General features: G+C 42.3%; 1 protein-coding gene across 1 annotated transcript; it reads right to left on the minus strand.

The window, feature by feature from the left end:
• Positions 1-5,394: 5,394 nt before the first annotated feature.
• Positions 5,395-25,324, minus strand: RNPEPL1 (arginyl aminopeptidase (aminopeptidase B)-like 1; the record flags this gene model as incomplete). The annotated part of the gene is made up of 11 exons (XM_014939831.1): positions 5,395-7,802; positions 8,474-8,616; positions 8,906-9,133; positions 11,889-11,997; positions 12,970-13,082; positions 14,039-14,152; positions 16,487-16,722; positions 17,884-18,000; positions 18,463-18,614; positions 19,304-19,444; positions 25,256-25,324. Coding segments are annotated over 11 exons (1,695 nt in total), but the record flags the coding sequence as incomplete, so codon positions are not given.
• Between the last annotated feature and the right edge of the window lie 5 nt (positions 25,325-25,329).

The following is a 25,329-nucleotide window of genomic DNA, read 5'->3' on the forward strand; positions in this document are numbered from 1 at the left end:
AATATCACCTCTGCCCCCCCCCGCTATGTTCCCCACACACACCCCCTGTCCTGGCGGGAGGTGGGACAACACAGTCCTGGGATTCCGTCCTCAGGAACAGCAGGAAGAGACTGGAAACTCGAAACTCTCCTCATCAGAGCTGGAGGAGAAAAGGTCAGTGGTCACCTGAACAGCTCTTCGAGGGTGAAGAGAAGGCAACCAAAATATGTTTTCATTAAGGTTATGACAGAGAAACTGTCAGGGAAAGCATTGAGCCTCATGAAGTGGTTTCCTGAGATAACAGCAAAGATCACGTTTTCAGATAGATTATCACCAAATCATTTGTGATAAACACAAGGGCTGAAGTGACAGAGGAAATACTTCTCATAGTTTGACAGCTACTGAAATAATAAAAAATACTGACTAGCTATAAATAAGACCAATGACAAGGGAAAGAAATGCAGAAACACAAGGCCAAAAACCTAAACCTAGACAACCACTAGTTCAAGGGTCTTGGCGCCAGGTCAAGGCTACTGAAGCAGGCTTTCTTTTTCGTATTTGGGTCATTTATATTAGTGTTTCTCAAGAAGTTCAAGTGTGGTCGACTAAGCAGGCTGCTGATCCAGCATAAGAGGATGTGGCTTTTAGCAAAAGCACTGTTTTTCACAATCGCTTATAAAGATGGGTCTGACTCTAAGGGTTACATCGCCTGGTTGTTGGGCAGAGAGATTGTGTTAACAAGAGACCCACAGAAAGCAGTGGTCTGACTTGTTTCTATCAGAAGCGAATGCAGAAATCTCCTCTCAAACCATTTGTCTCAGCAGAATGGAGATACTCACAGGGAACTGCAGGAACTGTCTGACCACTGACTGATCCAGAAGCCTTCTCTGCCCTTGCCCCTTCTCCCCTGTATACATCGAATTTCATCAACAAACGAGACTTCTCACATTCAAGTTTTGACCCTTTCAGGAGCAAAGGAAACATTGCTGTCAGTAAGAATAAGGAACTCGCTTGCCTATGGATCATGCAAGAGAGCTGCAGCTGCACAGGCTGCAGTGAACTGACAGAGGGGAGCTCTGTTGAGGAAGGAAAAGGGAAAAAAGGCCTCTGTCTCAGGAACAGGCTCTCATCTGTGTGATTTTACCCTTGCTGAGTTCTTTTGGAAACAGGGATCACAGATCACAAATGCATAAATTCTGTTAAAGGACAGATTCTAAAAAGCAGTATGACTGTTGAGCTATAATTGTAAATATAGTAGATCTGATCTGGAACATTGAACAAGTTAAACACACAACTATTTATGATGCCATTAGAAGAAAGAGAGAGATAGACATTACCTTAGTCTCTGATATCTGACGTGCTGTCCTTGACCCACTACAAAGTTGGAAATGGGCAAATGAATCCATTATGCAGCTGGTAAAAAAACCCCAAACTCTTTAAAACAAAAGCAGTAGAGAATTTTCTCTGTTGCCTCTTGGCAATTCTGCCAAACTATTCCTGAAGACAGAATCATAGGTTTAAGTTAGACAGTATCTTCTCTTCAAGACTTACTAAGACAAAATTACACTTGCCTTTTTGTCAATCTGTTTCTCAATGCACTTCACATAGGTGCTTCATATTTCCTTGTAGAAGAGGAAAGCAGACACCAAGAGGCTGAGTCCAGTTGCCATGGGAATTTAAACAGTTAAAAGGGATTTGCATTCAATTCAATAGTCACCTCATTTCTATGTGAATGAAGACTATCCTTTGACAAAGTGGTATTTGATATTTTCAGGATCATTTTCCAGTTTCTTGGGTTTCATCAACCTCATGTTTGCTTTAGAACTCCAGATGGTTCCAGGACAGGGAGATGGGTAAAAGTGATAAAGCAGTGCTGGTTGGGCTCAACCTCTGTATTTGTTTCTGCAAACTTGGACACAACAGAAGTTGTTCAAATTGCACAGGGGAGGCTCTTCCAGTTCTTTGGATCCTCACATCAGGCTTAGGAAGGCTCAAGCTTGATCCACCAATGCACTGGGCTGACAGTGGTTGGAGCCATGTCAGCGGAACAGCACAGAATTTCATGTCGCTCAAGGGAGATTTTGGAGGGGGTATTAGGGGTTGTCCTGGGTTAAGAGACACAGGACTAACTTTTCTTCTAATGCTGGGGAAAACTGCACTTTTAGAAGGCCCTAGTGTCTGAATTCATGAAAATATTTACTTTATAGCCAGCCAGGCTCTGTGGGATTCAAGGTCTCAGTGTTTTTGAGCCTTGCCAGGTGCAGGGAAGAGGAGGAGTGAGACCTGGGCATTTGACCCAGGCTGGCCAACAGGATTATTTCATACTGTGAACGTCACATTCAATATAAATTGAAAAGTTTTCTGCGTAGTTTTCTCTCCCTTGATGGTGGTGGGTCCAGACAACTCCTTGCCCTGGTGCCAGACCAGAGCCCTTCCTTTCCTCCCGAAGCTGTTGTGTTCACAGTGTCCACGTTTGTTGTCCTCTGCTGGGAGTGCACAGCTTCCTGCTGATATAATCGGCTGAGTATAATTCTTGTATATCTTATATTAGTATCAGGATTAATACTGGCTCTTTGGTACCATTGTTAATTATTTAGTCTTATCCTATTAAATCTATTTATATTTCAATTCTCATGTTTCCTTGCTTTCCCTGATTCCACTTTCTGGGGAAGGGGAGGTGTCATTGGGTGATAGAATAATTGTCTAAACGACAATAAATTGTTATGGGTTTTCTCAAACCATAACAGGGGTTTATACTAGGAGCATGGTACAGAAGAAGCCGCTGATGGTTTTCATCAGCCAGCCAGAAGCAGCCTGGTACCCTTTAGCTACTGGGAAGACAGATTCCATCTTCTTCCAGAAAGACGGAGTGGCCTGAGGAAGACTTCCACTGCTGGACAAAGACCTCCCTGGTTACCTCAGGCACACCTGGAGGTAGGGCACAGCTCTGGACTTCCATGCTGGCTGCCACAGCACACAAGAACAAGGTGATATAAGGCACCAAAATTAAAACAATGCATAAAGCTGATGCTTCTCTAGGTCATACACCTGGAACGTCAACTAGTTATTATTACAACTTAATCCCCGTGACACTTTCCACCAAATCATGGGAGACTTGAAGAATATCCCACCTCCCACCCTTTCCTGTCACCTGCCACTCTGCCTTAAGACCCTGCGTTGCAGAAAATACGCTTTTTACAAAAGGGTCCAATGCTCTGCAAAACCATGTCTTGTATTTCAGAGGCAGACGTCACTAGTATATTGGAATAGCTTCCTTCTGGAGGACAGAGCATGCTGTATGCAACATAATCCTAATTCTTTTAAGAAGAAATCAAAGGTACAAGGGTATAAAACTTGAGTTTTCCAGTGCAGAAGGTGCATGCAGGTAAAGGAGGAGTGAAGGGGAAGGGTTCACACAGGCTCAACCATTTAATGCAACCAGCCAGTCTCCCTCTGTGTAGAGTGAAAAGTCACCTCCAGAGCATGGAACAGATTTTCTCTACACTTCTTTATCGATAAAAGAAAAGGTTGCCATGTCCATGTAAGACAAGCTCTAACTGGTGCCCAAATTACTACTGTAATTAATCAAAAACCAGGATAAATGCACAATAAAAAAAAACTTTTTAAGTTGGTGTGGAATACATAGCAGCATTTGTTTTGAGAAACGGTGTGCAATTTCCACTTTAAAAGGATGTTGAAACATCATGCTCCACCCCAGAGCTAAAGAAACACATGAAGTGTGGAAGACATATCTTGCAGCAAGAGACCAAACAAGTCCATCTGTTTTCTTTAAGAATTAAGAGGTACTTACATGGGAAAGAGGTTAGTAACAGTAAGCAGTTCATGTTTTGCAAACAAAGCAGTAGCTCCCAGAGCTGGAAGCTGAAACTACACAAATCCAAACTAGATATTAGGTATGCAGTTCTAGGAACGCATGTAATCAAAAGCTAAAACAACTTACCTGGGGCTTCAACAAATTCAGTCATTTAAATTGGGTCCTCCCAACAGAAAAACAATTCTGTGTCTCAGAGGATAGTGGCTTGCTACATCTCACACTGATTTCTACTGCAGTTTCTTTTATATGCAAAGTCTGATATTGTCTGATATTGTGGGTCATAATGACTTTAAGCGTTTATCAATCTATAGTAAAAAGTGTGAATACAAGTATCATGGGATTTATAAGTGCTGGCTGTATTGTGTTGTTTTATCTTTGGACAAACACAAACAGGGAATAGAGACTGAAGAAGTGTACTCGACCCAAGGGAATTGTGAGTACATGTGCTTAGTATAGATGTACCTAAGTCCTGTGTTATCCAAAAAAGGCAATGGCCAAGGTCACTGCAGTGCAGGAACACGAGAAAATCTTGGTTAAATCAAAACGTTTGGGATGCTTGGTAGAATAGTTCTTGGTTAATGGAGTGCGTGGTTAGGATATTGAAATGTATGATGACAGCAAAACTACTAGTACAAGCTTAACAGAGTGACACATACAGGCACATACGTAACAAGAATTATACTTAATGTATTAACCAATTTGTCTATGACATGCTAAAAAATTAAGTTAGTAATATTCCATTTTATTAAAAGGTTTTGCTCTTCAGAGCTTTCCACAAGTGCTATTTCTAGATCCCAAGTTGCCCTGCTCAGGGCTGCAATGAAATAAAATAGTAACTTTCATTTTCAAAATAAAGAAGATAACCTTATCTCTTGGCACCTGCTTAAATAAAACTGTTTTGCTGTACTAAACTTACTTTAACAGATCAGAAATGAGCATACCAAAGATAAGGCAAATAAATAGTTTCTATTTAAACTCAGTCTAATTTGCCTGTCAATGTGAAGCCTACTACAAATCAAGACACAAAGTAGCTTGAAGCATTAGTTTCTTTTGTATCAACAAAAGGAAGGCTTATCTCCACCAACTCGCTGCCAATTTTTTGTCTATTCAAAATAAAAATGAACTCTCACAGGTGGAGAAAAAGTACCTGAAGGAGGATGCATGGAACACTTCCAACAAATCTCCTCTCCTCCTGTGTTTCAGAGAACAAGTCTTAACGAAAATAGCCATCTAATGGGATCTCACAGAGGTAAGAGCAGGAACACTAACTTAGCTCTCATAGTCTTTAATCAGCAAACAGTCTGTTAGGTTCAGCCAGAATTTCCCTGCCCTGATGTACCTATACACAAACACACAGCTGATCTATGTCAGTCAGTTGCAGTAATAATAGATAATATTTACTTTTTATTATTTGCTTTTGTCACCTCTCCAACTTCTTGCTCTGCAGCTTTAAAATAGCTTCCAAACTGCCTCTATTGCTACACTCCAGGAAAAGACAAAACAAAGACAGTGTACCAAGTTAGCTCTTCCACACATCTAACACATCTATAGCACGGACGCCAAAAAACTGGCCAAAAGGCTAAACTTGTCACAAAGCTTAGTTTAATTTGACAATCATCATAAGGCATCCATGTAAATTAAAAATCCCACCAGGGTCACATACATTCTCCCACAAAATAAAACTTGTTAAAACAGAGGCCTGGGATTCCAAAAGATGCTCATGGTCACTGGTCTTGGCCAGGTTGCGCTGCCAGCAGTGAGGTCCAGGAGACGCAGCACTGACAGCTGCAACTCGGTGGGTGGAAAGTCAGCTTGCATAAATCTCTTTCAGTAGAACAAGTGAAAAGGAAAGAGATCTGTACAGAAAACATCATTCTCCATCCTTTCTGGGAAAATGAAACAGAATGAAAAGATAATCCCGTTCAAGGAGCAAAGAGAAAAGCTTGGACTTCTGAAGCCCAGCAATGCTGATGGCCCATTTTGAAAACTAATGAAGCACTACAGAGGCCTGAGTTCATTATTGCTTTATCCCAGTTCAGCCCAGGCTAAGGCTATGGTGAAGTCTGAATTAATTTAAAGCCTGAAAACGCAGATCCAGTAACAGCACCTAAGTCCCCAACCACACTTGGGTGTAAACAGATACTTTTGGTGAAAGGAAAAAAAAATCTTCAAAATTTCCCCTCTTCCTGTGCCATGTAGATCTCCACAGCAGGGCTAAAATTTGCCCCAAAGTATGTAACAGTTTCTCTTCCACATCTCCTTTAGCTAAGCCTCTTCCAAGTGTTTCACCTTTTATTCAAAGTAGTCCTCTATCCTGGTGATAAATCAGAGAAGCTTGGTGGGAGCTCACCGACAGGCACGCAGGTGCCCACACGTAAAACAGAATGCAGCACAGAGTCCAAGACCATCACTGTACTCTGGAATACCAAATAATGCTTTGCCCTCGGCTTCCTGAGACCAAATGGCACAAATGGAAGAGAACGTCTCCCCATCTTGCACGCCTGGCCAGTGATCAAGAGAAACAGTGTGCTGTGTAAATGAAATGGCATCTTACCACCAGAGTAAGTCAGAAAACAGACTCAGGTAAAGTGGGGCTTAAAAGTTTCATGTCAAGAGGGTGCTTCCCTCAGACTATCATATGACATGGCAACTGTTATTCAAGCAAAAGTTATTCAAGGCAGTAAAATTTTAGCATGGATATCTCCACGGCTGACTTACAGGCCCAACATATGCTAGGGGTGTTTAAAAAAATTAAATTAAAGGTCCTGTTAATTCTTCCAAAAGGACAGACTAGAAGACACACAGTGCATCTAACAAACACACATGCTACGCATCCTAACACACTAACAAAGGTTGCAGCTAGACTTGTCAAAACAGTTAAGAAGATTTAGGTGACCAGCTAGTGCCAGAATTGATGGCATTTGGGCACCTAAATTTAACTTTTTTGAAAATTCGAGCCTACACATTTCTTTATTGCTTGTCCCATTGAGTGCAAAGGGAAAACTGAGGGTAGGGTTAACTACAGAAGGATTTAAAATCCATCATAAGGTTTCCCTGTTCTTTTTTATATATATATTTATATATATAAAAAGCATTATTATTATTTAGCTACCTGGGAGTAAGGGGGAACAGGAGCTATTTAAAATTAGTTTCTTAATTATTTAAGCATTAGTCCCCTACCTCCCAAATCACAATACCTCTGTCACAGTAAGGAGCATTAACATGAAAATGTGTTTGCTGCCACTGACAATTCCTGAGTCTCTCTTTTGCAGAACTTCAGCCCAAATACCAGGATAATGGCAGCTTGACACATATACACTCCTCAGCAACATACATGCAGCAAGTAAGACATGCCTCAGACCAAAAAAAAGAAAAAAAATTAAAACCAAACAAACCACCAACCAAACAACTTGGAGAAACCATCCAGAAGAGCCTCAGGAAAGGGAACTACCCACTTTCCATGGAGAAGCAACCGCCCTGGAGTCCCTGCCCAGTATAAAATGAATCAAAATATCCATCCCACAGATGGAGATCTCTAAAACCTGGCAGTGTCACAAGCTGGATACTTGAAGGCACATTTGCTTTGTGTTTTGGGACAGAAATCCAGTTACAACACACTGCAGTTACAGGGCTGAGGGAAAGGAGACGACACTTGGTATCTTTCCTCTCTTCCTGTCCCTATTTTCAAGCTTCATGGTTGGCATAAGCTGGTGATCTAAGCAGACACATTAACATCCCTGAGTGAAATGGCACCGTTTGTGGCCTCTGAGACTTTGTCCTCAAGCACCATTGCTGGTGTGTCCGCAGTGACTGCTGTAGTGTCTATGGCGGGAAGTGGATTCAAGCCTTGTGATAAGATCTGCTGGATGGTTTTCCGTAAATTGGGGTGCAGCTGTTTTTGGGTCTGGTAAAAAATTTCTAAGGCAAAAGACTTGAGGGTGCCAGTGCAAAGGTCCTCATAAAGTGGAATTGTGTACATCCGAGACATCTGCAAAGAAAGGAAAATTGGATAGTATCATTTCAGTAAGTCAAGAGGTACAGCTCTTCTACAGCTACACTCCAACCGCTCTGAATGACTTCAAACTGGAGACAAGCAACATTTCTTTAACAGATAGCTGAGTATTATAAATAAGTTTAATGTAAAGATTTTTATAAATTATAATTTAAAAAAAATGCTAAGACTGATCTACTTCCACAAATAACAAAATTATTTTTAAAAGGCTAAGGAGAAGAGGCCACATTGAACACACGCATTAACCTTTTGCTCCTGCACACTAAAATCTACTAAAAGGAATTTGATGAGCCCTAGCTTTGCTTGAAGTGTAAATATTCAAACAATTCCATGATTTAGTAATGTGAAAACTTCTGGTCTGGAAAAGCCAGGGCTGCTACAAAACACCACAAAAAATGCACTGGACAGGGCTGGGACAAGGGTATTGAGTTAGGCTAGAAAAGCAGATATTATTTGTAGGCATTTCAAATTACACCTGCCCATTCCTCCCCACCCGCTAGCAGGTGAGCCATGCTCAGCCCCTTCGCAACACACCTGGTCTACACTTGGCCAGGAAGCAGAAGTTCCAAGGTCTTTCACGTCGCATGTCTCATGCACATGTCTCATGCACTGAGAGGTGCAGTGATTTTTAATCCAGCAGTTAGTACCTGGTTTTCCAAGAAGCGACGAACTTTGTAAAGGTCTGGATAATAGTCATTTCGGACTACAATCTGCAACCAGCGGATACGGATTTCTGCATTCATGGAGTCCAGCTGAGAGGAGTAACATTCTGAAAGCTTTTTTATCACCTCTGAAGAGAGCACATACACAGAGAAAGAACTATGACCTATTTTGTCAAGTTTGAGGATCTTAAGAAATCATAAATGAGATTAACAAATCATAAAATCACAGAATCATAGAATGGTCTGGCTTGGAAAGAACTTTTGAAGATCATCTAGTTCAACACTCCTGCCACGGGGGCAGGGACATCTTTCACTAGATCAGGTTGCTCCAAGACACATCCAACCTGGGGTAGTGCTCTGTAGAATTCAACTAATTATTCCAGGAATACTTTTCTATTATCCTGATAGAGTACTCACCATGTGGCAGTGGTGACCCATCTAGCAATCTGTCCAAGAAAAGCACGGTTTGGAACGTTTTCCATTTAGTGAGGTCAACACTGCTGGCAGCAGCAGCAGAGTCCAGAGGCTCTGTGGTCCAGAGTTTGAAGAGAGTCTCCACTGGTCTGGTCAGACTGGATCCCTGAGATAAGTCTGGCTCAGCTAATGGAGGTCCTGTAGCATTAAGCCAACGTTCAAACTCCAGTCCTGGAATGAGGAGCACCAAAATGTCAAGCAGGAGTCTCTGCAGGTGGCTTGGCTTGCCACAAGGCTCAGGACTGCTAGCTCAGTTAAGAGAGGTTCTAACAATAGCAAATCAGACCAACCTGCAGTTACAGTGACATAACAGTCTTAGCAGCCTCATTGGGCCTATCTACGCTACACCTGGAAGAGCGCCAGCAATACCTCTCCAAACTTAACCATGAGTTGTCTAGAGCTCAACATTACGGCATGTAAGTACAAGAAACACACATGCTCTTAAAAGAGCTAGGCTAACAAGTATCTATGATCAAACTATGTTCCAATATAAGATTTTTCTGTCCATGCATTTCTCTTTCTCAGAATTCTGAGGAAGACTGAAGAATAAGAAGAAAACCTGCTTCATCAAAACGAAAAAAAAAAAAAAAAAGAAAAAGAGGTAAAAAGGCTGATTAAACTCCTCCTACACACCAGCAAAACTAAGCAATTTTAAGTTTATTTATACAGGCAATAACTAAAACTAAAAATCAGTTTCTTCACAGCAGCAGAGGTAGCAGCCTGGCTTCCAGCACAGCTCTTCCCCTTTACCTTTTACCATCTCAGCACTTTCCTAACCTTTTGCAATACTTCCCGTTCCACACCATCTACCCTAAAACTCCTCTCTCCTGCATCCCCTCAACTTTATTAGCCAGGCAAAAGTTAGCACACACTGTGGTTAACTCATCAGCCAACCAGTGGGACAAATAAAATGTATAACTGCTGAGCTCATGCTGCAGCTTTTCTTGCATCTCTCCGCAGGCAGTCTCCACAAAGCCCACAGGAACCTGGCTAGTATTGCTAAGAGCTGTACTCCACTGCCGGTCCTGTTTAAACTGACCCATGGGTTCAATAATTACTGGACACATGGCAGAGTAACATTAGTTTCATTTAAGCAAGAGGGCTAGTAAGCACCTAGTGGACTACAGACCTTTCAAAAATCCACCAACACCTAAATAGGGGATATAAAGGAGAGTGAAACATTATGGAATCCTGTCCTTGTCAGGAAACTTGGGAAAAGTTACAGCTGTCAAAGCACGTTTCTGTAATTAAAATAGATGAAGTTTCAAAGCGTGTTCACCTTTTCTTTGCATGTGAGCACGTGTAAATCTCAGATGCACCAATCATTCTGTCTGCAGTGTGAAAGATAAATTAATGAGAAAGTTAACTGAAGGCCACTCAGCTGATCAACGCCAAAACCGTCAGCAATATAAGATGTTCTCATTCCCCAACATGGAGGCAGTAACAATAAATCACCACAATCATTTCTGTCACTAACATCTGGCTGTTGCCAAATGGTTTTCACAGAATCACATGGGATTGGAAGGGATCTCTGGAGATCATCTAGTCCAACCCCCCTGCCAAAGCAGGTCCACCTAGAGCAAGTTGCACAGGAACTTGTAGAGGAGGGTTTTGAATGTCTCCAGAGAAGGAGACTCCACCACCTCTCCGGGCAGCCTGTTCCAGTGCTCTGCCACCCTCAAAGTAAAGAAGTTCCTCCTCATGTGTAGGTGGAACTTCTTAAATTCAAGCTTGTGCCCATTCCCTCTTGTCCTATCCCCGGGCACCACTGAAAAAAGACCAGCCCCGTCCTCTTGACACCCTCCCTTTAAGTATTTATAAGCATTGATCCCCCCTCAGTCTTCTCTTCTCCAGACTAAAAAGACCCAAGTCCCTCAGCCTCTCCTCACAGGAGAGATGCTCCAGGACCCTAATCATCTTTGTAGCCCTCTGCTGTTCCCTCCCCAGCAGTTGCCTGTCCTTGAACTGGGGAGCTTGGAACTGGACACAGTATTCCAGATGGGGCCTCACCAGGGCAGAGTAGAGGGGCAGGATGACCTCCCTCCACCTGCTGGCCACGCTCTTCCTGATGCACCCCAAGATGCCATTGGCCTTCTTGGCCACAAGGGCGCATTGCTGCCTCATGGTCATCCTGTTGTCCACCAGGACTCCTAGGTCTTTCTCCTCAGAGGTGCTCTCCAACAAGTCAGCCCCCAACCTGCACTGGTGCTTGGGGTTATTGCTCCCCAGGTGCAGCACCCTACACTTTCCTTTATTGAAGTACATCAGGTTTCTCTCTGCCCAACCCTCCAGCCCATCCAGGTCTCGCTGTATGGCAGCACAGCCTTCCGGTGTGTCAACCACCCCTCCCAGTTTTATATCGTCAGCAAACTTGCTGAGGGTACACTCCATCCCCTCATCCAGGTCATTGATGAATATACTGAAGAGGACTGGACCCAGCAGTGATCCCTGGGGGACTCCACTTGTTACAGACATCCAACTAGATTCTGTGCCCCTAATAACAACCCTCTGAGCTCTGTCTTTCAGCCAGTTTTCAATCCACCTCACTGTCCATTCTTCTAACCCACACTTCCTAAGCTTACTTATGAGGATGCTGTGAGAGACTGTGTCAAAAGCCTTGCTTAAGTCAAGGTAGACAACAGCCACTGCCCTTCCCTCATCTATCCAACCAGTCATGCCATCATAGAAGGCTATCAGGTTAGTCATTCATGACTTCCCCTTGGTGAATCCGTGTTGACTACTTCTGATAGCTTTCTTTTCCTCCATATGCTTTGAGCTGATGCCCAGAACGAGTCGTTCCATCATCCTTCCAAGGACGGAGAAGGTTTTGTTTACCTTAGCATTTTCTTATGCATCCTCCAAGCCAAGCACAAAACTTATAATCCAGATTTTCTAGTGTTTACAGTTAACTAAGTAAATTTCCTACCTGCTTTGCTCTCAACACATTGCTCTTTTAGCTCTGGAAAAAAATTCAGGAAGGAATCCAGAAGATCTTGAGCCACAACGCTAGTAAATTTGTACTTCTCAATATAGGCCTGAAACAGTAAAAATGATAAATTATGGTTAGGCAAAAGACAGCTTCCTTTCAATACAGAACCACTGCATGCAATAAAAAATTAAAATTAAAAAAAAAAAAAAAAAAAAAGATAGATGGATGAGTGAGAACTAGCATTTGGAAAGTTTAAAAGAAAAAAATTCTCCTCCTCCCTGATGAGGAAAGCACCATTAACAAGAAAAAACCTGGGTAGACCTGCAAAAACACTGACAGCTGAGTACAGGGTGTCTTTTTCTGATACAGATCGCAGATATATTAACATATGAAGGGCAGGAAGGTTTCCTTGCACTTGACACTAGTGAAAAGTCAGAACACAGCTGGTCACTGTATTATTCACTCAGATTATGCACTAAAGTCATAAATATATAACTAAAGATAAGAGAAAGACGGAATGGATGGGAAGAGATGAAAAAACTTGCATGCAACAAAAAGCAATGAGTTGTGCCACTTTGCAAAAACAAGTCAATAGCTGACATAATTTTATATAGGTTTTGCAAATATGATCCAAGACACCAGATCAGCCCCAATATAGGAAACCATGCCCTTTGTGTTGTTTTTTTTTTTTAGCCAGGGTGACAAGCCGTTACAGTTTAGTAGTGAACAAAGTCACATCACTCCAGTCATAGATAATCTATGCTGGAACAGCTTTCTATTTGGAGCACAGAACAAGAGGTAACAAAAATATACTACTACTCTGTATTAGTAGTATACTTAGTATACTACTAAGAATCTGACATAAAAGAAGAGCGCAAGCACATTCACTTAAGAGAAATCTGAAGAAAAATCTGTCACAGGTAGAAGAAATCATTTGGGGTGACAGACAGGCCCACACCATTCTTCCACCTCAGACACATTTGTATTCAAGTTTATCCTTATCAATTAGCTACAGTGACAAAACTTGAATAAAAAGCAGCTCTAAACTCAAGAGAAATGCATGCTCATTAACACTCACTCTTAAGAAGGAGTCAAAGTGTCTTGGGTCACCACAGAGCTGGGACAGGTAGTAAACAAAACAGTAGCCTTTCTCATAGGTGAAGAGGTTCATTAAATTACTAGGATTTACACCTGAAAGGAGAAGACAACAATGTCATAACGAAATGAGGACGCTCATTGCCGACCCGTCTACATATACATATACATCCTTAGGGACGACTGAGTCAAGATGCAGTGACTTAAAAGCAGCCTGTTGTAAGCTAAGTATGAATTCCCTATGGAATAAGTCACTTCAAATTAGAAGTCACCGAAAACACACCTGGAATTTGAAGACAAATACTACCTTTTTTTTTTGTTCCCCCCAGTGCCCAATTCAGGAAATCAGACTACAATTTTTTTTAAGATGTCAATATAAAGTAATCACTACTTATTCCTTTTTTTGAGACTTCCAACACATGCTTTTCCACACCATTCAGTTCCAATATCATCTCCACTTGCATTTTAGGTTTAAATACCATCTAGATTGAAGACTGCTTCACACCTCCAGTGTTGATGACAGAACAAGAGAACTATCAACGAAAACAATACACGATGCTGGAGTGCAGACGTGCATCAGGCTCAGGGGATAAGCAAACAGCCTCTGCGCAGCTCAGTCAACAGGAGAGTGAGTGCATACGTTTATCTGTATGCTTATGCACACATACACACCTCTTACATGAACACAGAAAGAGAGGAACACTTCACAGGGTTTTATTTGATGTTTCTAAATATTTTAATTGTAAATAACTTTATTTTACATATTCAGAAGCTCCAAACCACACAGCTTTCAAGGCAGCTTTTCACGCTCCATTTCTGCCCAGTGAATCTGTTCTGTTGTTAAACAGAACAAAATTTATAAAGATGAGCTAGCCAACTTTGAAGAAAACATCAAGGCAAGTTTCCTTATTTACTTTGAGACTAGTTTACAAACCAGTATTTCTTTTTTCTTTATTTTATGAAGGATATGTAAAAATTAGTCTTTTTCAGTTTATATTTCAGCATCAATGTACAGAAGTTTTGTGTACAGCAGCTTCAGACAAAAGCCATACCTGGCTCCAGTTTAACCTGAAGCTTGCTGACTGGGTTGTCTTCTCCAAGAAGTTTCATCTGTCTGTGGAGAGCATCAAGGCGGAATGCAGTTTCCAAACATGTGAAGGCAGCTCCTACCCCAGAAAGAAATATATTAGCTGTGGGAAAATGACTAGTAAAACATGACCTGTGCAGAACTAGCACAAGTACAAAATAAAAGCTGCCGAAGGTGTAAAAGGCACAACAGCAAGACAGAATCACAGTAATGCAACGGTGGAGAAACTTGAGCGTAAAAAATCCTTGCAATCTGTAATGAAAGTCAGAAGCTAAAACAGTGTATTTATGCATTCTGATTATGCAGCAGGCTGAACTGAAAAATCAAGCAGCATGAAAACTATGCTAAAGTTTACATCTCTGACATCATCATCTCAGTTCTTGCAAAAGAAGCAGAGCAGCATTTGTACAGGTACCTTTCAAGGAGCAATCAAATGCTACAAATGAAGTTATGTCATGGGTACAATACTGGTACAATACTAGACACACGATTCTATATTCAGCGCCAAAGATATTACTAAAAGAATGTCACCTCTTGTTGAAAACAGGAAAGGATTAAATTTATTTGGTATACTACAGATCCTGTGGATCTTTTTTAAGCCTTATGTAGCATCCTACCCATATTGTATCATATGATGTTCATCTTCCGCTCATTAGGACTTCTTCTATAACTGCAGCTGGGTAGGCTATTCTTTCTCTTCCATCTGACTGCAGTGTAGAACGTTCCATGCTTTCAAGCCAAACTAGCTATATCACACTGGCAAGCCAAGAGACCTTTCCTATGCTCTGGCAGATATAAAAAGCTGCAGAAAATGGATTCTCAGAATCAGAAGACACTTAACATCCAGCACTATTAACACTTTAGATTTCTTTGCCAAGTCTTCAACTTATCTATAAGTTGTTATATAGATACTATCTTAGAGTCTCAATGTACGTATAGAGAGGAATCTGATATAAGCAAAATCTGAACTAAGAACCAGGATATATTTGGAAGACAGAAGAACCGGTACTGGCAGAGAAAGGGGAAGATGTGTTTCACAGGGGAAAGCAAGAACCAGGAGCCAGTGTTAAGGGCAATTACTTCAATCGACAAGCAGGGAGGAAGATTAAGCAAAATCCAAGAGGTGTGGTGGCCACAGGATTCCCAATTTCTGTAAACAGTGTAATTACAAAGATGCATTTTTATTAACAGCAGGAGATACTCCAGAAGTTATGTCAGAAATGGCAAGACTTAGATCAGAGGTTTGTCCTAGAAACAAAAATGGAATGCAAATCCAGCTCATGAATGAATGGCACAGGGAATGGCACTTCTTAGTTTCCTGAACAATTGCTTCTTGAAACAACTAGTTCTGAATTTCAAGCAAATAGACCAAAACCAGCAAGCATCTTGTCCTGTGTCAGAAGGACAAAGATGGGATAGAGAACAAGTTGATACCTTCTGGACTATTCACTTTATAGCCATGTATAATGTGCCTTATAAGAACAGTCCTAACCACTGAGAATTACTAAAAATAAAACAGCTTTCAAAGACATATAATATACATGTAATGTCTCCATATATGCTCAGAGCACTTCTTTCCCTAAACTTCATTATCATCAGCTCGTTTCCAAAAACAATATACATGAATAAAAGCAAAGGCATACTCCTAAACACTCTTGCTGCCACGATTTCCAGAATTTTTTCAAAGATTGCTTACAGCAGACGTGTGAGAATACACATGGCATAGGCTTTTAAGAACATAACAGCACATACTAGGAGAAATGTATGCTCCCATTATTGACTTCATTAAAAATCCAGGTAAACTGAAAAGTAACAGGAATGATTTACTATTTATATATTCTATAGGAAGTCCCATACAACCGAGCTGTGAAATTCACTGATATAAGCAGTCAAAGGCAGGGCTGTACAGTTCTACAGGAAACCTCAAACAGATAAACAGACAGCTATGTAGATGCACTTTTTTTTTTTTTTTAAATAAAGGCTATTGCCATCATTATTTCCAACAGCAGGTAGCTACTAACTGATCAGAATTAGAAAGACACTTGTTCAGAGAATAATTACTTCACAATGTAACCATAAGGTGTCTTTTACATCTTTCTCTGAAACATCTTCTACTCGCCTTGCTCTGACATATGAAAACCTGCCTGGTTCCAAACCACCTGCAAACATCCTTACAAAGCTAGGCTAACACACCTTGTTCATGCCCCCGTTACCGTACCACATATTTATTCTACCCAAAGCCAAGACAACATCAGACTCTAAGTAGCCACATGTTCAATGCAAAGTTTGAGGATGCGTGTGCTCCAGAAATACAGAAAACAAACCAGCTCCCTACAGACTTTTAAGTTCCTGAGGCAAATATTCTATGCAGCCAACTCCCAGTTATTGGTCAGACACGTTTTGGGGGCTCTACCATAGGTCTCAGTGGTGATCCGGCGCTGTGCGTAGGTGGCGAGTCCCTCGCTCAGCCACATCTCCTCCCAGGTGGCATTGGTGACTGCATTTCCAAACCAGCTGTGGGCAACTTCATGAATGACGTCAATGATCAAAAACTCATCACTCTCCAGAATGGAAGAGATGATGAAGGTCAGGCATGGGTTCTCCATGGCAACAATAGGGAAGGATGGAGGAAGGAAAACAATGTCATATCTAAAATTAGGGAGAGAGAAGAAAGGAGAGAGGAGATGATAGGTAAATTACAGCTATTTCAAAAGATGTACACAGAAACATTTTATTTTTTTTCTTAGGGAAGGCTCTTCTGAGGTTTTTTTGTGACTTTAGAAGCAAAAAAACTTTCTAAATCAGTGGCACTTAATTCTTCTAAGCAGGGGATGACAGAGTTTATTGTGTTGACCAAGGACCTGCTCATGTTCGGATGTAAGACCAGGCGGTCTTTTCATATGCAGCATATCCAGCACTTCCCAGAAGCATCATGCTCCCTTCACACATGCAAACTCATCAAAAGTTGTATATCTGAGAGCCAGAAACACTAAGTTTACTCTACATACACTACCCACACACATAGTGCAAACTCCCCAGAGGCTCCTAGGACAGAGAGAGGCTGGGAAGCTATTGAATTTAACTGATTTGGTGTACCTGCAGCGCCAGCAAAATTACTCTAGCCTGTCTGCTTTAGAACGTAACAATACTATTTCTTTTGTTTTCTAAATGTCTCCACCAATGATCAGCACTGGCACACTGGGCCTTGTTCTTAGCAACATTTTGTAAGTTACCAAGAGCACGTTCTTCCTGCTTATCTTTAGCAAATAAATATAGGAAGCCTTTGCAAACATCTTCTCCCATCCAAAGAACAAAAACATTCCCTCTAATACATAGTGAAGCTTCACTTCAGAAACTACATGTTTTTTAGGGACTAAGACTCTCAGTGAGTCTGTACTGAGTCACGTTTTCAGCATCCACAGGTATACCACAATAAATATATCATATGTCAAGTACAATATGTAAAAATAAATAAGATTAATAAAACTGCCATACACTTTAGATAGTGTCCAGCCCAATGGTGGACTTGCATCACAAAACACTATAGTATAAAAAACCTTAGGGGAGATCCACTGTTTAGAAACCTCCAGTTCTGCCCACCGTACCAGGCAAAACACCACCATGTCTCTATGGTCCTCTCTGCCACTTCCAAAGACAAAACTCCAGAGTTTGTTTCCAACGACTACAGTGATGCCAGTTGAGGGGCTCATTTGTCCTGGTGTTGCTAGCGTGGGGAAAAAGCACAATCATTTTTCAAGATTGTTTTATTTTGTCCCCATGACACATTCCTGGGAGACTTCTAAAACTCACCTTCCCCATATATATGGGCCATATAGACTCTCTGCAGCAGTCAACCAGCGCTCAACCATGCCAGAAAGCTTGCTGATGGCAGTTGGCAGTAGGCAAGGCTCTGCCCACACTCTGCTCCTGTCAGAAAACAGAAAACATCAGGTGATACTTCAGCAAACTGAATTATCTCTTAGAAAAAAAACAGCCTGACTTCTCATTACACTTCCATGTATGGTAATAGTGCTAAGAGGTCTCAAATGGGACTCAGGCCATCATTAGGCAAACACTCAATGGATACATGACAAGAGTGAATCAAAGTTCCCTTAAATCACCTTAAGGCAACAGAGCAAGGCAAGACAAGGAGCTGCAATGATTACAGAGAACAATAAACAACACTTATGAAAGAAGGAAACATCTTTGCCAGTGCAGTGCCATACAGTTCTTTACACCCAACTAAAGCTCAAACTCCCTGACCACCCACAGGTCATGGTGCCAACCGTTCCCTTATAAATGACTCAAAAGTATTTTTACTACTTATAACCCAAAAGACACAAAGGCACAAAGACACAAAAACCAGAATCAACTCACTGCAAATCTTACCGTGGACCTATGTCTGCATGTATAAGATCTCCTGCCACGAGGGCCACTAGATAGGCAGGAACTGGATATTCCATGTAAAATTGGTATACACCTTCCTCTTCTAAGTAGGTGCTTTGAGTAGCACTCATCAACACCTGTACGCCTGCTGGAGCCTGGAAGAAGAACATCATACACATCAATGCACTAGATGATCACATCACAGCAGAATGACCACACTGCAGATCTCCTCTTTTTTTTTTTTTTTTTTTCCTTTTATCTATGCCTAAGAGGATGCACGTTAAAAACAATATTTTAGATAACACAAAATATGAGATTTCTGTGTGGTTTCTATACCACAGTCTACCCAGGCCATGAAAACATACCAACCAGAAATATTACTCATCCTACATTGCATGGGTTCTTACACCAGCTCGCCCAAAAGTGCCCACATAAATTATCTCATCTACACAAAATGCAACATTATTTGACCCTGCTTTCACAAAGCTTTGGGTTTTTTCTTTCAAGAACTGAAAAAATACAATTGAGTATTATCATCAATAACCACTACTGGAAGTGACCAGCCAAATTCTCTTTCATGTTATCTATTTCATGCTTATTCTTTCAGTGTTGAGTACTAGGAAAGCAAGACTCAAGTGCGATAGGCAAGAGTTGCCTTTGTGGTGGTACTCTGATTCTGGCCCAAGAACCAGAACAGGATCTAAAAAAGTCCAGTACTTTTTATAACAGGAAACACCACAATGAATATTTTTTATCATATGTATATACACAATGTAACTATGTTTTCACAAATTAACAGCAGCTAAGTGCTTCATGAACCATTTACAGCTATTCGGTCACTTACCTTGACAGTAGCCGAATAGGTGCATTTCACCGCCGGTGTGTCAAAGCAGGGGAAGAAGGAGCGGTTACAGACAGAGTGGCCCTGTGTGAAGACAAAGGGCTTGGCGTTGCCGTATGTCAGCTCTGGATCCAGCCACCAGATCTGTGGAAACACAATGTGAAGAAGAGGTGAGGGAAAGGGATAGAAATCACAAGGATGAGCTGCCAAAAAACAAAACCATAAAGCAAGTGGACTAGGGGGGGCAGAAACACCTCAGCTATTGGGCTCCCCGAATGAATACCTGGCACAGGGCACATTTCAATTTCTAAGAATACCTCTTTCTACTAATGTTTATTTGCCATAGCTACTCAGAGTAATTTCTCACTGTCTGAACACCGAGTGGTGCCACACAACAGAGTGTCTTCCAGCCACTCGCTATTTCTGTTGTATCAATATGCTTGGTTAATAACACGTTCCTGCCAAACAACCAGACAACCTTCTTCTCAGGGGGAGTACTCCAAGTATCTTCATGTTAATTCAACACGAACAGGAATAGCAGGGGACAGGTAGCGCAAGCTGCCAAAAATAAGAACCCCAAACCAAACAATGAAAAACACCCAAACCAAAAAACCAAAAAACCCTGAGGCTGAGTAGTGTACACAACATTATCTCTGACCCTGACACTGCCCTGCTGGCTGAAGCATCAAACATTTTGACATTACTCAAAAAAAAGTCAGTATATGTGTATGTATGAAACAGCTGGTCAATGACACTGGAGGCCTCTTTTTACAAAGCGGATAAGAAGATTCTGGGTGGTCACACACACACACACACACACACACAAAAACCCACCACAAACCACCACTGAGCACATCACTTTTCAGTATCAAACAGAAAATAATTCATGAGTCAGACCCTCAGCAAAAAATTAGAGCAGACTAATGAAAAAGTGCGGTTACTTGCCTTTTTTGTTTTTCTGTTTCAAATGTAACGTGTGTGCTTTCACATGGTCCCTGCCTCCAACTCTGAAGTGATGGAGGAATTTTAAATAAGGATTTTCTTGTAATCCTAGAACTCTAGAGCTGAACATTGACAGAAAATATCAAATATTGTGAAACTTGCAATAATGTTGGAACCACTGGGAGGCTTGGGAACAGTCAAGCACAAGGAATAAAACTTCTGAGTCTGCTGAATTCTTAGATCAAAGCAACCAATAAATCTGAATTCAGGCAATAGCAGTACAGACAGTAGTTCAGTTCTGGCTCTCAAGAAAAAGCAATAAAATACTTATTTTAGATGAGCCTGGGTACTATGTCTGCTTGGGTTTTAATAACATACTACAATCCGGTCTTCTAGTTAAACTCTGTGCTCTGGAAGTCAAAGTTTTTTCTCTGTCCTACAAGGTTATTCCTTTAGACCCTTCTCCTCAGACGCCAACATGCTCCTCTCCCAAATCACCCACTCCAGCAGCACCCCTGAGGATTAAGTGAGAGGTAAGGAAAGGAAACACACTGTCAGCAGCTTTCAGTCATTTGACCAGCAGTTCACACTTCCACTGGTAAATGTTTGGGTTTTTTAAAGGTGGGAAGCACTACAAAATTAAAAACCTTTAGAAGTACAATTAATCTCAGAGCAGCATTCTCATCTTGAAATTTGTTTTAAGATTACCCTCTTCTGTTTCAAGCCTGTTGGGTCAGAAACATGGTTAAAGCACGACTTGGGATGAACCTTGCCTCACAGACACCACGAGGGCTAAGGCCACCCAACTATTCAAACCACGTGCTGCGTTTCAGCATATCACTAGCCAAATCCCCAGGTCACAGCTGAGATGCACTATACAGCTACAGATTTCTACACTGTGGATACCTGCACTGCATGGCAAGGAATATCTTCTCTATGATGTGACATTGTGGAACTGGAGGCTACTATTCCAGAAAGCATTTGGGGATGCATATCTCATTAAAACCCACAGTTTGAAACTAATGTATGCCAGAACATACATTCACATAAAAATGCAAACGCTATGTTTACTGCAGGGTAGTCGTTTTCTAAAGATACGGGAAGGAGGCTCAGAAATTTAAGTTCTTAAAGATCTGCCCCAATACCAACATGAAAACGCTCCTCTGACCAGTGGTTTTGTGCTCATATCACAAAGGGTCTGACTCACTGTAGCGTATGAAGGCACGGACCCCGGTCGGTGGTGATACGATCAGAATCGTTTATTATAACCAACAGGCAGCCTATATAGTACCAGTGTCTCTTCTTTCCCAACCGACACACCCTGCAACCCCCAACCCACAGGTGGGCAGAATTCCCCTCCATCAGTCAGGGGCCCAGGCATTGTTTACAGGTCTGGAGATGCTTATGGGCCATTTTCTGCCATTGTTCCTGCTTCTTCTTCTGGTCTCTGCTTCTTCCACAATCCTGTTAACCCCTTGTTCTCCCACAACTCCCAATCTGTATCGTTGACCCTGCTTGAAGAGACTCACCTGCAAAAGGTTCCATTTCCTTTGCTGAGAGACAGAAAAAGCTAACAAATAAAACAGAGAGAGAAGAAACCACCAGACCTAAATTGCAACACTAGAGTAGGAAGAAAAAAGGGTTGAGAGACGATGTCTTTAGAGCAGAAAGATAAGGGGAAGTTCTCCCTGACCAGCGCAGGAAGAAAACATAAGCAGGAAGCAAAGGGGAACTGCGAAGTTGATTCTTGTTTACAAGAAACTCCATAAATTAAGGACAATTTCTTTTCAACCAGTTCCCCTTTTATTTGACATTTGGTTGAAGTTAAATGAAGCACCAGCCCCACAGGCCAAGAGGGGAAAAAACATTTACAGAAGATGAAGTATTTTTTTCCCCTGTTTCCTAACTCTGCAGCTACATGGCAAACCTCCGTCTCTCTTTCCAGATGCACTTGGAACAATGATGAAAGTTATCCTGAAACAATATAAATAGATCTGTAATATAAATAGACCAGGCTATGCTGCCGGACAGAGGCAGGGCTACAGACTGGGGAAAACGAGTACAAGCAGCGTCCCAGAAAGGAGCGCAAGGAGCAGGGCACAGGGACAGAGCAGTATTTGGGACTATACAATCTACTCTACATCCAGATCCCTCCTGTGCTCCCCTTCGGAAACATACATGTCGCCATCATAATGCTCACCATTTTTACCTAATTTTTCACGTATACAGGAAACCTCTTTCACACATTAAAGCTCTTCTATGTTGCGCTTCAAGTAAAAAAAAAACCTGCTGCTTAGTTCCTATGCTGAACAAGGGCTTTGGGCAGTCCAAGTTTCCCCCCGCCTACATGCTGCAAAGAAGCTCACGCTTTATAAGGCACCAGCCAAGAATATAATTTTTAGTGACTTAATTATAATATTTTACCCAAATGCAGCAAATGACGAAGAGGATTAACTAAGTCTCTTTCAATTTTAAATTTCTGCATGTTTCTACATGCACTATTGATGAAGCTCCCAAGAAAAGCTGCAACACCAGAGCTTGTTCTAGACAAAGAACAGGCGGCTCCGGCAAAGTAAACCGCTCGCCTGAGATGCAGAGAATGTGACAGGAGCGAGGCACCCCTGGACAGCACTCACTCCAGGAGGACTGAGGAGTTGGGACAAAGCTAATGAAACAAGGAAGCTTCCAGCACTGCAAAAAGGGCTGTCCTTTTTGCTAAATGCTTTTTGAAGATAAGGAAATGCTATCACTTTTTATACCAGAACACAGAGTGGGGTTTGCATTTAAGATTGTCATGGAAAGAAAATAGCACTGGTGTTAACATGCACGCTGCCAAATCAGAGGCGTGACACAGTGGGCAAGAGACAGATGCAGATTTTTCTCCCTGGGGATGGAGGAAAAAAATAAAAGTCTTATGAAAGAGTATTTTTAGGACCAAGAAGTAAGGGGTGAGGGAAAAGAAGGGGAGGAAGAGCAGGACTACTGTCACTGAGACACCTGGTTGGTGAGAGCCTTCAGCCCACACCACCAGAGATACACAATCTTTATGACAGTCTCGCTGCTGAAGTGAATTGATGATGTACCAAGCATATGGTTTCCCAACAGCACAGGGAGCTGGAATGCTCTGCGAAAGGCAGATTTAATCTCTCAGCTGTCTCTCAATGTCAATCAAACAACCAAGGATCTTGGCTCCCTCCTGCACACGAGAAATAATGGGACAGTCGAACAACATATCCAGATGGCTCAAACTGAGTATATCAAGGCAACAGGTTTCCAATTTTAAACAGACCGCTATCTTTGCTGCTGATTTTTCTGCCAACATGTCTGTGCTACACTGTAACATGAATTTACTGTTTTATAGGTCCCCCAAGTACACTAAGGGTCCCACAGAAAACAAACCCTGACCTAAAAGATTATATTCAAAGAACGGCCAAAGAAAATATATCTTTTAGGAGACAGAGGTCTAACACTGTAAAGTTGCTTCACTTATACAGAGAAAAGGGACTGCGAGGAAACATACTAGACATGAACATAAAACAGTTCATGGTTAAACACACACGGGTTACTCATCCCTACTAAAATGTAACACTAGGCTGAAAACCAGCAACAACAGATAGCAATACAATAGCACGAAATGACTTTGGATCCAAAAAAAATAGTTCAGTGTGCTGAACATGAAGGGCTAGAACAGGTGCTACTTGAGGGCAAATACTTTGCCAGCCAAAATCTACAATAGCGAGTGACGAAATGTAGTACAATTTATGTCAGCGAGCACGAGCGATACTTTTCAGTATCGCTCAAAAAGGGCAGTGCATGCCCCTGACACTGTAAGCATCTATAATCTTTTGACACCAGTCCTTGTAGCCTCATTTCAGCTGAAGCAGTACACGCCATTAAAGGTACAATAAAGACTTTCAAAGACAGGATGAAGAATAGCTAGCTCTCCACGGATCCAGGGGAAGCAAGACAAAAAACAGAGGGAATGGAAAAAACACCCTACTCCCGGCACCCTCAAACCCGTAACATTCACGCTGGATTGTGTGCAGGGCCAGGGAGGCAACACCTTAACACGAGGTAAGACTAAACAAACATCACGTCAATCAGTGACCTGCACCTTCTAGGAGTTTTCAGACCATTCCTAAAGCTGAGCCTCAGACTGGTATTCTGTTAGCTTCCCCATAGACAGAGCAGGACAGCCTGCCCCTTTGGCAACAGGACTGGCAAAACCCAGGAGAGAGGACAGGCTAGTCTAAAATAAAACAATTTGTTCAAGAGGAGGAATGCACGTTAACGTGTACTTTGGGCGGAATGGCTCAGTCAGACTGAGAATGATTACAGAGCATCCAGCAACATCGAAATGGGTGTTTTGCACCATTTCTCATCCTTTTTTTCCAGCAGATAACTTGTAAGAATATCTCTTCCTGCTCTTCTCAAAGCGCCTGACCATGGCTCGATGGAACACCACCCTACGTGTGCAAGGCCTGATTTTGTAAGCACCTGGCAAAACCCACGGGGAAACTCCTGTATTTGCAGATTGCCTAACTTGTCCTGAACAATTCGGTCGAGGCAGGAGTTTTCAAATGTTCACGGTCCTCACCGACAACTGCAACGCCCTTAAAGGACAAAAAACTTTAAAGTGACTGTCACCATCGGGGCCGAGCAGTCTCAGGGGCCACGGCGACGGGGGCAGAAGGGAGGGCGAGGGTGGGCAGGAGCATCACCCCGAGCGCGGCGTGGGACCGCGCAGGGCTCGGTGGCGGCGGGCAGGGGACAGACGCTGCTGACAAGCGAGCAGGCAGCTGTCAGGCGAGGAGGGGACATAAAAAGAGGGGCTGACAGCAAATTATCTTCCGCCGCCTCTGCTGCAGGGCGGTCATTACAGCGGGCAGAAAAACGTGAGGAAGGCGCGGGTGGCACGGGAGGGCACCGCCGGCCGCCCCGGGGCTCGGTTCCTGTGCCATCCCCCCCCGGCCCCGCCGCGCCCGCCCCCACCCCGCGCAGCGCGGTACTCACAGCGGGGCCGTCGGCTGTGGTGTAGCGGACGATGATCTGGAAGGGCTGGTGCGGCTGGAGGGCGGCGGGCAGGG

Source organism: Calidris pugnax, unplaced genomic scaffold, assembly GCF_001431845.1.
Source record: "Calidris pugnax isolate Ruff unplaced genomic scaffold, ASM143184v1 scaffold94, whole genome shotgun sequence".
NCBI lineage: Eukaryota > Metazoa > Chordata > Aves > Charadriiformes > Scolopacidae > Calidris > Calidris pugnax.